The sequence below is a fragment of the Otolemur garnettii genome, unplaced genomic scaffold (genome assembly GCF_000181295.1).
Source record: "Otolemur garnettii isolate 467f Iridium unplaced genomic scaffold, OtoGar3 scaffold00181, whole genome shotgun sequence".
Taxonomy (NCBI): Eukaryota; Metazoa; Chordata; class Mammalia; order Primates; family Galagidae; genus Otolemur; species Otolemur garnettii.
In genome coordinates, this window is record NW_003852576.1 from 1,782,863 (window position 1) to 1,796,980 (window position 14,118).

The following is a 14,118-nucleotide window of genomic DNA, read 5'->3' on the forward strand; positions in this document are numbered from 1 at the left end:
GTTGTTTGGCGGGCCCGGGCTGGGGATTCGAACCCGCCACCTTAGGTGTATGTGGCTGGCGCCTTAGCCGCTTGAGCCACAGGCGCCGAGCCAACCACCAGACTATAAATTACTTATGTGTATAAATTATCTTTTAATCTTTATAGTCCCAGGTCTGATCATAGTACTTAGTGAATAGTACTGAAAAAATAAACATGTTAATTATCTTTTCTTGCCTAGCCTGACTTAAATAAATTTTCATAAGTATGTGAAGCAACTCTAGAGTTGTGGTACTAATTGCTAAAGTAATTACTAATTCCTGAGGCTTAGACAAGGAAAAAAAAAAAGTCAAATAGCTAGTAATTAGTGGAACCAGAATTTTGAACTCACATAATTTGATTGCAGAGTTCAAATAGTACTGGCAAAAGAAAAAGAGTTTCGTTCACAATGTCACAAAGTTAAAGACCGTGGGGGTGGTAGGAATTAAAGCAGGAAGAGTTGGCTCAGGTTAGACTATTAATATCCTAGAGTATCATGATAAGGAGTTTAGATTCTAAGATTTAAGGTTAGGAATTACATAACTATAATTTAACATTTACAAAGTAAGTGCTGACTGTATTTGTAAGAGGGATCATGGTAAAAGAGATTAATTGGATGACTCTGTGATAACATACAAATTGTCATCCAAAATGTTTACTATCAGGAAATTAGGAGAATTCCTTCTCCCTACACTCCCCTCATATACACAACACATTTTTTCCCCTAGGTGTTGTATTTCTAGTCTTTATATTTAATAATTGAGGCTTGGTGCCCATGGCTCAAGCGGCTAAGGCGCCAGCCACATACGCCTGAGCTGGCAGGTTCAAATCCAGGCCAGGCTTGCCAAACAGTAATGATAGCTGCAACCAAAAAATAGCTGGGCATTATGGTGGGCACCTATCGCTTGAGCCTAGGAGTTGGAGGTTGCTGTGAGTTGTGATGCCATGGCACTCTACCCAGGGCAACAGCTTGAGGCTCTGTCTCAAAAAAAATTTTTTTTGAATAATTCATTAAATAGATTTATTATAACTTTGAACTAAGTATGTATTTGGAAGTACTATTCAGTCTAAAATGGTCTGTACTCAAATATCTCGTGTATTACAGTGAACAGTAATTAATCTAAATTGTATTAATTTGGTTTTTGATGTGTATTAATCTACTATGCCATTTTTTTACTGTGCTGTGCTATAATTCAGTGACATTTACATATAGAACTAGACGAATGTAATTTTATTGCATTTTAAGGCTTTGTTTTTGTAATTTGTAATTTGTAATTTTGTAATTTTATTGCATTTTAAGGCTTTATTTTTGAAAACTCTTCTCCCCAAATGCCCTTATATTTTCTCTTATATACATATATACATACTCTCACATAAACAATTTTTGGGGTGAGAAGTTCTCGTTCTATTGAGTGGATAAGAAATTTAAACTAGAGAGACTGCAGACATGAGGAACAGAAAGTAGTATTAACAGTGGTGGAAAAAATAACTGAGATGCTCATTTACTACCCTGTCCTGTCTCTGAGCATCCTTGACACAAGTTAGGTGGGCCTGACGCTGATTCTCTGAGAAGATCCTCTCCTCGCCTTTCTCTCCCACACACCAATGCCAACTACAACTCAGGCTGTAATTGACTGTGTGGCCCCTCTTCCCGTTTCTTGCTCAAGGTTATGCTGCAGTGTATTTCAATTAGATTCCTACTATGAAAATGCTATGAATATGGGTCGGGAATAAGTCCTCTATTCTCATTTATTAAAAATTTGGGCTATGAGATTAGGAAAACTCTTTGATCTTCATGTTGATGCTAACCAGTTCTTGTTTTTCTTTGCCATTATTTGGAACTTTGTATCATCAGATAATGAAAAGTGGGAAGGACTTGATACAGACTCATGAAATCTTTTATCAAGACTATATTGTTGATACCTATGATAATAATAACTAGCCTGTAATGAGTGTCTGCTATGTGCCAGGCACTGCGCTAAGTATTTTGCACACATGGTTGATAATCACCACATTAACAGCAAGGTAAGCTGACCCTTTTTTACAAATGAGAAAACTGAGGCCAAGAAAGGAGAATAAGTAACATTCTTGAGGTCACACAGCTAGTTAGTGATAGAACGTGGATGTAACTTGAAGTCTGTCTGACTAAATCCTATACCCTTTTCACGAAATAAAATTTATCTTTTAACCAGCAGTCAGTACAGATACTGGAGGAGATGCACAACTGTACAGGGACAGCAAGAAGAGAAGAAAAAGGAATGAAGATCACTGAATATCTGTTTTCAAAATGACACGTTTTTATTTTAGACTTCAAAAATTTGGAATGGAATTACAGAGGAATTTGTTAAAACTCTATAATTTGTTAATGTTTCTAGTGGGGAAATTGATAGTCATATCTCAAATGTAGTAGTTAAGAATGGATTTTCTGTCTCTAGTTTTAAGACAAAATTGGCTGCGGCATTGGCAAGATGTCGAATCAAACACGATGCCCTTTCAATTTACCACATTCTACCAGAAACCGTTAGGAAACAGGAACTAAGGGCCTCCACTTTGCCACTTTATGCTTGGATAAATACTTGTAAAATCAGGTAAGAGTTCAAATTATTTATATTTCAAGTTTCTATCCTTTTAAAATAATGTGATAAGAAGTATTACCTTTTTGAGGGGTAGAGGCATGTTCTGGGGGAGTGATTAGGGAATCATCATGCAATTCCAGATCTCATTGCCAGATTACCAAAGGTGGTTATATAAACATGTTAACTTTTTTGTCTCTATTTTTTTAACTTACTGTTGGTTCAAATTGTGAGTTCCATTAGATGTAATATATGCAGTGATATTTTTGTTCATTGTAAGAAAAGGGTGTTAGTATTAAATACATTTATAATTATTATATTTGTAATTATAAGCTAATATTGTATAATTACAGCCCTGAAGAAGTTTATAATAATTTGAAGAAAAGAGGCTATAAGGAAGTCAAATCTGTATTGCATGTTAATGACAAAGTCTTTGCTGTGGACCAACATTGCTATGATGTCTTAATTTTTCCATCTCATCTTAAAAATGATCTTAAAAATATAGATCTTTTCAAAGATTATAAACTTATTTTTCAGGTAAACAAATATTTATTTTCATCGTGATTTTCAATAATCCAACATAGCTAAAGAATCTCTCCACTTAAAAAATAAAAGCTAGCTCTGTGTACATTTTTTGTGGATTATTAGGGAGGCTTATAAGGCCTGTCACCTTGAATAAAATTAATACCTCTATAGTAAGTGCTCTTATTATACCTTGGCATGTTTGTCTGTATGAAGTTATAAAAAACATAACTCTCTTAGATTCCATAGTTGGGAGATTTGTGTGGCTGGCAGCTGAAAGTTGTACCTTTTCAAGAGAAAGTACAATGAGACCTTTTCTTTCTATTTCTTGGGACGATATTAGTGCCATCTTGCATATGAAAAGGCAATGTATAATACTTTACAACTAATCTTTTTAACTCAGTCTCATAGCTTTGATTTGTAAGAGATACATAAGGGCTATTGATACAGGAAGAGAATGTGAGATATAATTTGGTTTCTATAGAATGGAAATAAAAGTTCCAAAAATTAGGTTAAATTTATTTTTATATCTTTAGATTCCAATTCTTGCCTCAAATTCACCTTGGTTTTCTAAGGTTTTTCCCTTCTACAGACTCATATTCTTACCTCATCAAGCACTGAGATCAAGTGTGTCAACTCCCTTTTGCAAACTTCTCAGACATCTTAATTTCAATCTTTGAGCTAGTATCAATTTGAGTGACAATGTGATGAGGAAGAAAAGATGGCAGTAGCAGCTGTCTGAGTTTTTGTGAGGGAGTAAGTAATCTATTAATCATAATTTAGAGATTTGGGCATTGTCTTATTACTAGGTAATAAACAATTACAGTCATAATTTAGGCTAAAAAAGTTAATCTTTTCATTTTAAACGTATCAGTTATCTTTGTTAATTTTTTATTTAGATCTGTATTAACATGTTTTAAATTAAAAGATCAGGTATTTTCTTTAAGATTCCTACCAGGTACTTTCTTTTATCTAAAGAAAAATAGAGTTAGCTTATGTTTCTAGTCATACCCTTTGAAATTCCAGTCATACTTTTATCTTATAGGACAAATCTCGAAGTCTTGCTGTCCACTCTGTAAAGTCTTTATTAAATATGGATGATGATGTCTTAATGGTCAATACAGGCTCTTGGCACACAGTTGCCCATATGTCAATCTTAACAAGTAATAATACCTCAAAAATATTTGTATGTGGAGTACAGTCACAAGCTAAAGATTTGGACTTCGTGAACCTTTTTGCAAAAATGGGATGTAAAAGTATGTATACATATTTATTTGTTTGTTTATTCTATAGAATTATTTATTTTTAATTTTTTTTATTTATTAATCTCTTTTTTATTAAATCATAGCTGTGTACATTAATGCAGTCATGGGGTACAATGTGCTGGTTTTACATACAATTTGAAATGCTTTCATCAAACTGGTCAACGTAGACTTCACAGCATTTTCTTAGTTATTGTGTTAAGACAGTTATATTCTGCACTTAGTAAATTTCACATGCACCCTTGTAAGATGCACCGTAGGTGTGGTCCCACCAATTATTCTCCCTCCACCTGTCCTCCTCCCTCCCATTCCTTCCCTCTCCCCTTTCCCTTTCTTTTTGGGCTATAATTGAGTTATAGCTTTCATAAGAAAACTCTAAATTGGTTTCATAGTAAGACTGAGTACATTGGATACTTTTTCTTCCATTCTTGAGATACTTTACTAAGAAGAGTATGTTCCAGCTCCATCCATGTAAACATGTAAGAGGTAAAGTCTCCATTTTTCTTTAAGGCTGCATAATATTCCGTGGTGTACATATACCCCAATTTATTGATCCATTCTTGGGTCAGTGGGCACTTGGGCTTCTTCCATGATTTAGCAATTATGAATTGGGCTGCAGTAAACGTTCTGGTACATATATCTTTGTTATAATGTGATTTTTGGTCTTCTGGTTAGAGGAATTGTAGGATCCAATGGCAGGTCTATTTTTAGATCTCTAAGTGTTCTGTTCTCCAAACATCTTTGCAAAAGGAACGTATTAGTTTGCATTCCCACCAGCAGTGTAGAAGTGTTCCCTTTTCTTCACATCCACGCCAGCATCTCTGGTTTTGGGATTTTGTGATGTGGGCTAATCTTACTAGAGTTAGATGATATCTCAAAGTAGTTTTGATTTGCATTTCTCTGATGATTAAAGATGATGAGCATTTTTTCATATGTCTGTAGGCCGTGCACCTGTCTTCTTCAGAAAAATTTCTCTTTAAGTCCCTTGCCCACCCCAAGATGGGATCACTTGTTCTTTTCTTGCTAGTACGTTTTGAGTTCTCTGTGGATTCTGGTTATTAAACCTTTGTCAGAGACATACCTGGAAATACCTTCTCCCATTCTGAGGGCTGTCTGCTTGCTTTACTTACTGTGCTCTTGGCTGTGCAGAAGCTTTTTAGCTTGATCAGGTCCCAGCAATGTGTTTTTGATGTTGCTTCAATTGCCTGGGGTGGTGGGGTCCTCCTCATAAAATACTTGCCCAGGCTGATTTCTTCAAGGGTTTTCCCTGCACCATGACCAAGTGGGTTTTATCCCAGGGTCTCAAGGCTGGTTCAATATATGTAAATCTATAAATATAATTCACCACATAAACAAATTAAAAAACAAAGACCATATGATTCTCTCAATTGATGCAGAAAAAGCTTTTGATAATATCCAGCATCCATTCATGATCAGAATACTTAAGAAAATTGGTATAGAAGGGGCATTTCTTAAACCGATAGAGGCCATCTACAGCAAACCCACAGCCAATATTGAATTGAATGGAGTTAAATTAAAATCATTCACTCAGATCAGGAACCGGGCAAGGTTGCCCATTGTCCCCACTGCTTTTTAGCATTGTAATGGAAGTCTTAGCCATAACAATTAGGGAAGAAAAGGGAATCAAGGGTATCCATATAGGGTCAGAAGAGATCAAACTTTCAGATGATATGATGGTATATCTGGAAAACACCAGGGAGTCTACTACAAAACTCTTAGAAGTGATCAAGGAATACAGCAACATCTCAGGCTACAAAATCAACACTCATAAATCGGTAGCCTTTATATATACCAACAGTAGTCAAGGTGAAAAAACAATTAAGGACTCTATTCCATTCACAGTAGTGCCAAAGAAGATGAAATATTTGGGAGTTTACCTTAAAAAGGACGTGAAAGATCTCTATAAAGAGAACTAAGAAACCCTAAGAAAAGAAATAGCTGAAGATGTTAACAAATGGAAAAACATACTATGCTCATGGCTGGGAAGAATCAACATTGTTAAAATGTCCATCCTACCCAAAGCAATATACAATTTTAATGCAATCCCTATTAAAACTCCACTGTCATGCTTTAAAGATCTCAAAAAAAATAATAATACTTTGTTTTATATGGAATTAGAAGAAACCATGAGTAGCCAAGACATTACTCAGAAATAAAAACAAAGCAGGAGGAATTAAGCTACCAGACCTCAGACTATATTATAAATCGATAGTGATCAAAACAGCATGGTACTGGCACAAAAACAGAGAGGTAGATGCATGGAACAGAATAGAGAACCAAGAGATGAACCCAGCTACTTACTGTTATTTGATCTTTATTTATTTATTTATTTATTTTATTTGCAGTTTTTGGCCGGGGCTGGGTTTGAACCTGCCACTTCTGGCATATGGGGCCAGCACCCTACTTCTTTGAGCCACAGGTGCCACCCTGTTATTTGATCTTTGACAAGCCAATTAAAAATATTCAGTGTGGAAAAAATTCCGTATCTAACAAATGGTGCCGGGTGAACTGGCTGTCGACCTGTAGAAGACTGAAACTAGACCCACACCACTCACCATTGACTAAGTTGGACTATCACTGGATTAAAGATTATTCTATAGAATTTTAGAAATATTAGAAATACTTTAATTTATTCATTTTGTACTATAAAAACTATATGAACTATACTCTTCAAATCCTCACTAATCTATATCAGGCTGTTAAACAGTGTAGACTGTATTAGTATGTCTGTACTCTGGAATAATGTTTGACATTTAGCTACTGCATGATTTGCAGCTCAAACAACATTTGGTTAAAGTAGATTTTGTTTTTTTAAGAGACAGAGTCTCACCTTATCGCCCTTGGTAGAGTGCCATGGCGTCACAGCTCATAGCAACCTCCAACTCCTGGGCTTAGGCAATTCTCTTGCCTCAGCCTCCCAAGTAGCTGGGACTACAGGAACCTGCCACAATGCCTGGCTATTTTTTGTTGCAGTTTGGAGGGGGCCGGGTTCCAACCCACCACCCTTGGCGGTATGTGGGGCTGGCACCCTACCCACTGAGCCACAGGCGCTGCCCTGGTTAAATTAGTTTACAGAAATTTTATTATTTAGGCTCAGTGCCCGTAGCACAATGGTTATGGTGTCAGCTATATACACCGAGGGTGGTGGGTTTGAACCTGACCCCAGCCAACTAAACAACTGCAACAAAAAAATAGCTGGGCATTGTGGTGGGCACCTGTAGTCTCAGCTACTTGAGAGACTGAGGCAAGAGAATCACTTAAGTCCAAGAGTTTAAGGTTGCTGTGAGCTGTGATGCCATGGCATTCTACCAAGGGTGACATAGTGAGATTCTGTATCAAAAAAAAATTGTCATTTAACAAAGAAAACTATAATCACTAAGCTTAACTGATAATAATATGATAATAGCTAGGACAAGAACCTAAGTCTTTTAGACTTCTTGTTTTTAGAAACTTTTCCACTGGACTATGCTAACTAAAGATCACATTTTATTATAGGTTCAGTGAAAACCCAAGCTAAATTTTAACAGATTCATAGAAATAGGGAGACAAAAAGTAGAGTTAGGATTTCAGTAGAAACATAGAAGTACACCCTAGTGATCAGCCACCCAAAGAATTGGAGCCCAAATTCCAGTCATCTTAATTCCCAGTTAGATTAAGATGATCTGGGATTGGGTGGTGCCTGTTGCTCAGTGGGTAGGGTGCCAGCCCCATATGCCAAGAGTGGTGGGTTCAAACCCGACCCCAACCAAATTGCAACAGAAAAATAGCTGGGTGATGTGGCAGGCGCCTGTAGTCCCAGCTACTCCGGAAGCTGAGGCAAGAGAATTGCCTTAGTCTAGGAGTTGGAGTTTGCTATGAGCTGTGACGCCACAGCACTTTACCGAGGGCGATAAAGTAAGACTCTGTCTTTAAAAAAAAAAAAAAAAAAAGGATGATCTGGGATTCCTAGTGTGCAGTCTTAGCTGACTGCCAGAAGCAAAAGCAAATTCTTTCTCTGCTAGGCAGGGTGGTTTACACTTATCCCAAATCTTTGGGAGATTGAGGTGGGAATGTAACTTGAGACCAGGAGTTCAAGAGCACCTTGGGCAACATAGCAAGACCTGTCTTTACAACAAATAAAAAATGTAGCTGGATGTGGTGGTGCATACCTATAAACCTAGCTACTTAGGAGAGTGAGGCAAGAAGATTGCTTGAGCCCAGAACTTTGAGGCTATAGTGAACTATGATTGTGCCACTTCACTCTAGCCTGGGCAATAGAGCAAGACCCTGTGTAAAACAAAAAACAAAAGTAAATTCTTTCAAGGGAAAAAAGTCATGCTAGGTTTCTAATTATCTCTTAAATTTTTTCTAATGCAATGTCTGCCACTCAAGTTAAAAAAACCCAATAAGTAAGGGGGAAAAATGACTGAAATAAATAGAAGCAGACCCATAGACGATCTAGACACTGGATCTGTCAGATGTCGGCCTTAAAGTAACTATGATTAATACGTTGGAAAGACTAAATGCCCAAGTTTTAGAATTATTAGAAAACTGGAAAGTATAATCAAAAAAGAGCCAAAAGAGAGTTCTAGAACTGGAAAACACAATGTGTAGAATTAAGGAGTAAATAGAATTTAACAGTAAATTACACAAAACTGAAGAAATAATAAGTGAACTGATGAGCTGGGAGAATATATCCTGACTGAAGTAGTGAGAGACAAAAGGATAAATAATATGAAAATGGTCATAAGACACATGAGAGTCAGTGACTGAGTGATCTCACATATGTTTGACTGGAATTGCATAAAGACAGGAGAAAAGGAATTAGCAAGAAACAGTATTTGAGTTGCAGGCTGGGAATTTTCTAACAAAAGAAAAACATTAAGCCCTGCAAACTCTTATAAGAATAAACAAATGGCTGCAGGCTCCTGTGGGACTGCCCTGGTGATGGGTTGGGGAAGTGGACGCCTGGAGAACGTGTTTGGTTCTGAAACTCTGAAGAAGGCAAAGCATTATCAAATTCAGCTATCAAAATTGACTCTAGGAGAGAGAACCTAATGGATGAATCACAATGGAAGAAATTGGGAAAGTTATCAAAAAGCTGTCCTGCAAAAGACCAAGTCCAGCTGGTGTTACAGGTTAAAAACAATTCTCAGGAAGAGGAAGGTTCTTAAGCAACATGATGGATTCGGAGGCTAGGACAAGAGGCCACCAATCCTGACATCTTCAAAACAAGATGTGTCACCTCACCTTACAAATGTTAGTGAAATGAAGCATTACTTGTGTGGCTGCTGTGCAGCTTTCAACAATGTTGCAATTACATTTCCTATTCAGAAGGTTCTTTTTAGGCAACAGTTACATGGCATTAAAACCCGGGATGTAGTACTTCACTTGAGGAGGGATGGATTTCGAAATTTGTACCATGGAATCCTTCTCCTGTTAATACAGAAAACATCTACTCTGGCACTTTTGCTCTATAAGGATTTATCCTGCCTTCTCCTCAAGTGTGTCAGTGCTCCGGAGTTTTCAACTTGCTGTGTGGCAGCTGTACTGGCAGGAAATCCAGAGGCAACATTCATTCCACTGGAAAGAGTTCAGACATTGCTTCAAGACCACAAGCATCATGACAAATTTACAAACACTTACCAGGCTTTCCAGGCACTGAAATGCCTTGCAATTGGAGAATTTTATCCAGGCTGGTGCCCATTCTTCTCCGCAGTGGACTCAGCAGTGTCTTGCTTTTTGGCCTTCGGGGTCCCATTAAGGAGCATCTGCCTACTGCAACAACTCACAGTGCTCATTTGGTCAACGATTTATCTGTGGAGGTCTTCTGGGTGCCATGTTAGGATTTTTGTTTTTTCCAATTAATGTAGAAACGCACATGCAGTCTCAGATTGGTGGGGAATTTCAGTCTTTCCCCAAGGTTTTCAAAAACATCTGGCTAGAGTGGGACAGGAAACTGATAAATCTTTTCAGAGGTGCCCATCTGAATTACCATTGTTCCCTCATCTTTTGGGCATAATCAATGTAACTTACGAGTTCTTGTTAAAGGTTATATGAAAATATCAATTAAGTGCCATTTATTAACTGAATACCTAAGAAGAAGACAATTTGGCCTCATTCTTAATTGGCGAACTGTAAGTTGATGTCTTAAGTCCAGGCCACAGTAAGTTATAGGCAAAGTTGTTTTCCTTAAGCATCAACAAAAACAGAATAAAGGGTTTTAGGAGGGAAAAGAGAAAAAGAATAAACAAATGGAAACATGCTGTTTGTGTCCTCCCAAAATACACATGAAAAATCCTAGAAAAAAGAAAAAGAAAAATCCTAACTTCCAAGGCGATGGTATCAGGAGGTGGGACATTTGGGAGGTGATTAGGTCATGAGGGCGGAACCCTCAGAAATGGCCTTAGTGCTCTTATGAACAAGACCCCAGAGGCCTAGCCCTTTTAAGACAGAGGGACAAGGCACTGTCTGTGAGAAAGTGGGCCTCACCAGATGCTGAATCTTCTAAGGCCCGATATTGGACTTCACCTCCAGAACTGTGAGAAATGAATTTCTATTGTTTATAAACTATGCATTCTCTGGTATTTTGTTATAGCAGCCCAAACAGACTAAGATACCATATTAGGCATATTATAGCATAACTGCCAAAAAACAAAGAAAAAAGGCAATGTAAGTAGCCAGGAGAAAAATACATGTTATCTTGAATGGAATGGCAATAAAACAAACTAATATTTTATCAGAAACAGTTGAAGCCAGGAAGATTCAATGAATGTTCATAACACTGAAAGAAACTGCCAGACCAGATCTTTATATTCGGCAAAAATATGCTTTGAAATAAAGATACTCTCAGACAAACACAATCTGAGAATTCATCACTAGTAGACACATTAAAGCATTAAAGGAAATACTAAAAGTTTATTGTTTGAATAGAAGTAATATTATTTAAAAAGTTGGAGATGCTTTAAGAAAAAAAGAACATAAGCTCGGAGCCTGTAGCTCAGTGGCTAGGGTACCAGCCATGTTCACCGGAGCTGGCAGGTTCAAACCCAGCCTGGGCATTATGGTGGGCACCTGTAGTGATGCTATGGCACTCCGCTGAGGGTGACATACTGAGACTCTGTCTCAAAAAAAAAAGAAATAACATAGGTAAGTCTAAGTGATTATAAATGTATAATGGGTTTGCAATGTCTGTGGAATTAAAAAGAGGTATGCTATATGTAACTAAGAAATGCAACAACAATGTATAATTTTAGAAGAAAATGGAATTAATGCATTCTGTGGTTTTTGCTTTTCTAGACAGTGATAAAACTAGTACATCATATTAAGTCAGTAATGCATGCTGTAATTTCTTGGAGGATCAGTAAGCAAATAAAAGAATGTATAATAGCTAAAGGAAAGAGGAATGGGATATGAAATTGGAATCCCAATCTAAAAAAAGATGAAGAAAAGATAAAACAAATAGAAAGCGAAAAGGATGGTAGATTAAAACCACAGGGTATATATTTAAGTTTTTATTATATATTTTTATATATAACACACTAAAATGTTATATAAAAATTATACAAAATTATATATATATATATATATTTTTTTTTTTTAGACAGAGTCTCAAGCTGTCGCCCTGGGTAGAGTGTGGTGGCATCACTGTTCACAGCAACCTCCAACTCTTGGGCTTAAGCAGTTCTCTTCCCTCAGCCTCCCAAGTAGCTGGCACTACAGGTGTCTGCCACAATGCCCAGCTATTTTTGAGTTGTAGTTGTCATGTTGTTTGGCAGGCCTGGGCTGGATTTGAACCTGCCAGCTCCAGTGTATGTGGCTGGTGCCCTAGCCTCTCTACAGGCGCCGAGCCATAAAATAATATATTTTAATCACAGTAAGAATGCATGACTGAATATATGAAACAGAGGACAAAGAATGTTAATATTGGATTTTATTTTTATTTATTTATTTATTTTGAGAAGGAGTCTCACTATGTCGACCTTGGTACAGTGATATGGTATCATCACAGCTCACAGCAACCTCAAACTCTTGGGCTTAAGTGTTTCTCTTGCTTCAGCCTCCCAAGTAGCTGGGACTACAGGCACTTACCACAACGCCTGGCTGTTTTTTCGTTGCAGTTGTCATTGTTGTTTTAGCAGGCCTGGGGTAGGCTTGAACCTGCCAGCCTTGGTGGATGTGGCCAGCGCCTTCCTCACTGAGCTATGGGCACCGAACCTTTATATTGGATTTTAAAACCTCAGCTACATGCTGTTTACAAGAAAAGCCCCTTAAAAAAAAGGATACTAAAAAACTTCAAAGGACAGAAAAAGTTATGCTGCATATATACTGACAGAGCTACATGGGTCATATGAAAGTTTTGAGATACACAAAAATCAAGAAATGTAAAATCCCTGGAGAGCCCCCAGTGTTCTGCCAGCTTCGGAAGCAGGAGGAAAAGCAAGCCTAGCAGAGGTGCCCATTTCACTCCCAGCTTGTTCTGTAGCTAGTGACTGGAAGACACTGTGCAGCAAGTGAAAAAAAAAAGTAAAATCTGAGGGGATGGAAACAAATGAAGCCTTTCCAGCAACACCCCTAAACTGAGCAAGTTGAAACTTGCACAGGTGAATCGGAAGGGACACTGTTGACTGTGGTTCTCAGAAGTGAAATAATGGACCATAACAGTCTGTCTCAAAACTTTCCCAACCACCCAGGTACAGACAAACAGATTCAAGTTAAGAAGCATTGCTAAAGGGCTGCGCCTGTGGCTCAGTAGGGCGCTGGTCCCATATACCAAGGGTGAGGGGTTTGAATCCGGCCCTGGCCAAACTGCAACAAAAAATAGTTGGGGGTTGTGGTGAGCACCTGTAGTCCCAGCTACTCAGGAGGCTGAGGCAAGAGAATCAGCTAAGCTCAAGAGTTGGAGGTTGCTATGAGCTTTGATGCTACGGCACTATACTAAGGGCAACAGAGTGAAATTCTGTTTATTAAAAAAAAAAAAAACTTGGTAAAAATAGATGTTTGTAATTATGAAAGGTTAAATTCTAGAAAATGTAACAGTACTAACGATCTGTGTACCAAATATGAAGCATTGTCTCAATATATAAAGTAAAATTGTGTAGAACTGGCAAATATTCTCTGTATACAGAAAATCTCAAGGCGTCTAGGAAAATACTATTAGAACTAATGTCAAGGCTTGGCGCCTGTGGCTCAAGTGGCTAAGGTACCAGCCACATACACCTAAGGTGGTGGGTTCGAATCCAGCCCGGGCCCACCAAACAACAATGATGGCTGCAACCAAAAAAATAGCTGGGTGTTGTGGCGGGCGCGTGTGGTCCCAGCTACTTGGGAGGCTGAGGCAGAAGACTCGCTTGAGCCCAGGAGTTGGAGGTTGCTGTGAGCTGTGATGCTACAGCACTCTACCCAGGGGGACAGCTTGAGGCTCTGTCTCAAAAAAAAAGGAACTAATGTCAGTATAACAAGATTGTAGAATACAAAATGAATATGTAAAAATGTATTTATGTACACTAGCAATGAATCTAAAATGAAAGTAAGAAAACAATTTATAAATCAAAATATAGAATTCTTGAGAGTAAATTTAATAAAAGAAGTGCAAGACTTGTACACTGAAAGCCACAAAACATTGTTTAAAGGAGTTGAAGCTGTAAATAGGGAACGTTCAGTATTTATGAATCAAAAAACTTAATATGGCAGTCCTCCCCAAATTGACTCACAGATTTGTTATAATCTTTTTTTTTTTTTTTT

General features: G+C 37.7%; 1 protein-coding gene and 1 pseudogene across 2 annotated transcripts in view; both read left to right on the forward strand.

Moving 5' to 3' along the window:
• The window catches only part of NSUN7 (NOP2/Sun RNA methyltransferase family member 7), a 55,471-nt gene that overhangs the window by 9,478 nt on the left and 31,875 nt on the right, over positions 1-14,118 (forward strand). For both annotated transcript variants that reach the window (XM_003800692.2, XM_023519626.1), the window contains exons 4-6: positions 2,453-2,605; positions 2,944-3,127; positions 4,158-4,368. In XM_003800692.2, the coding sequence (XP_003800740.1) occupies positions 2,453-2,605; positions 2,944-3,127; positions 4,158-4,368 (548 nt within the window). The remainder of the gene's footprint in view (positions 1-2,452; positions 2,606-2,943; positions 3,128-4,157; positions 4,369-14,118) is intronic.
• Positions 9,545-10,434, forward strand: LOC105888083 (annotated as a pseudogene).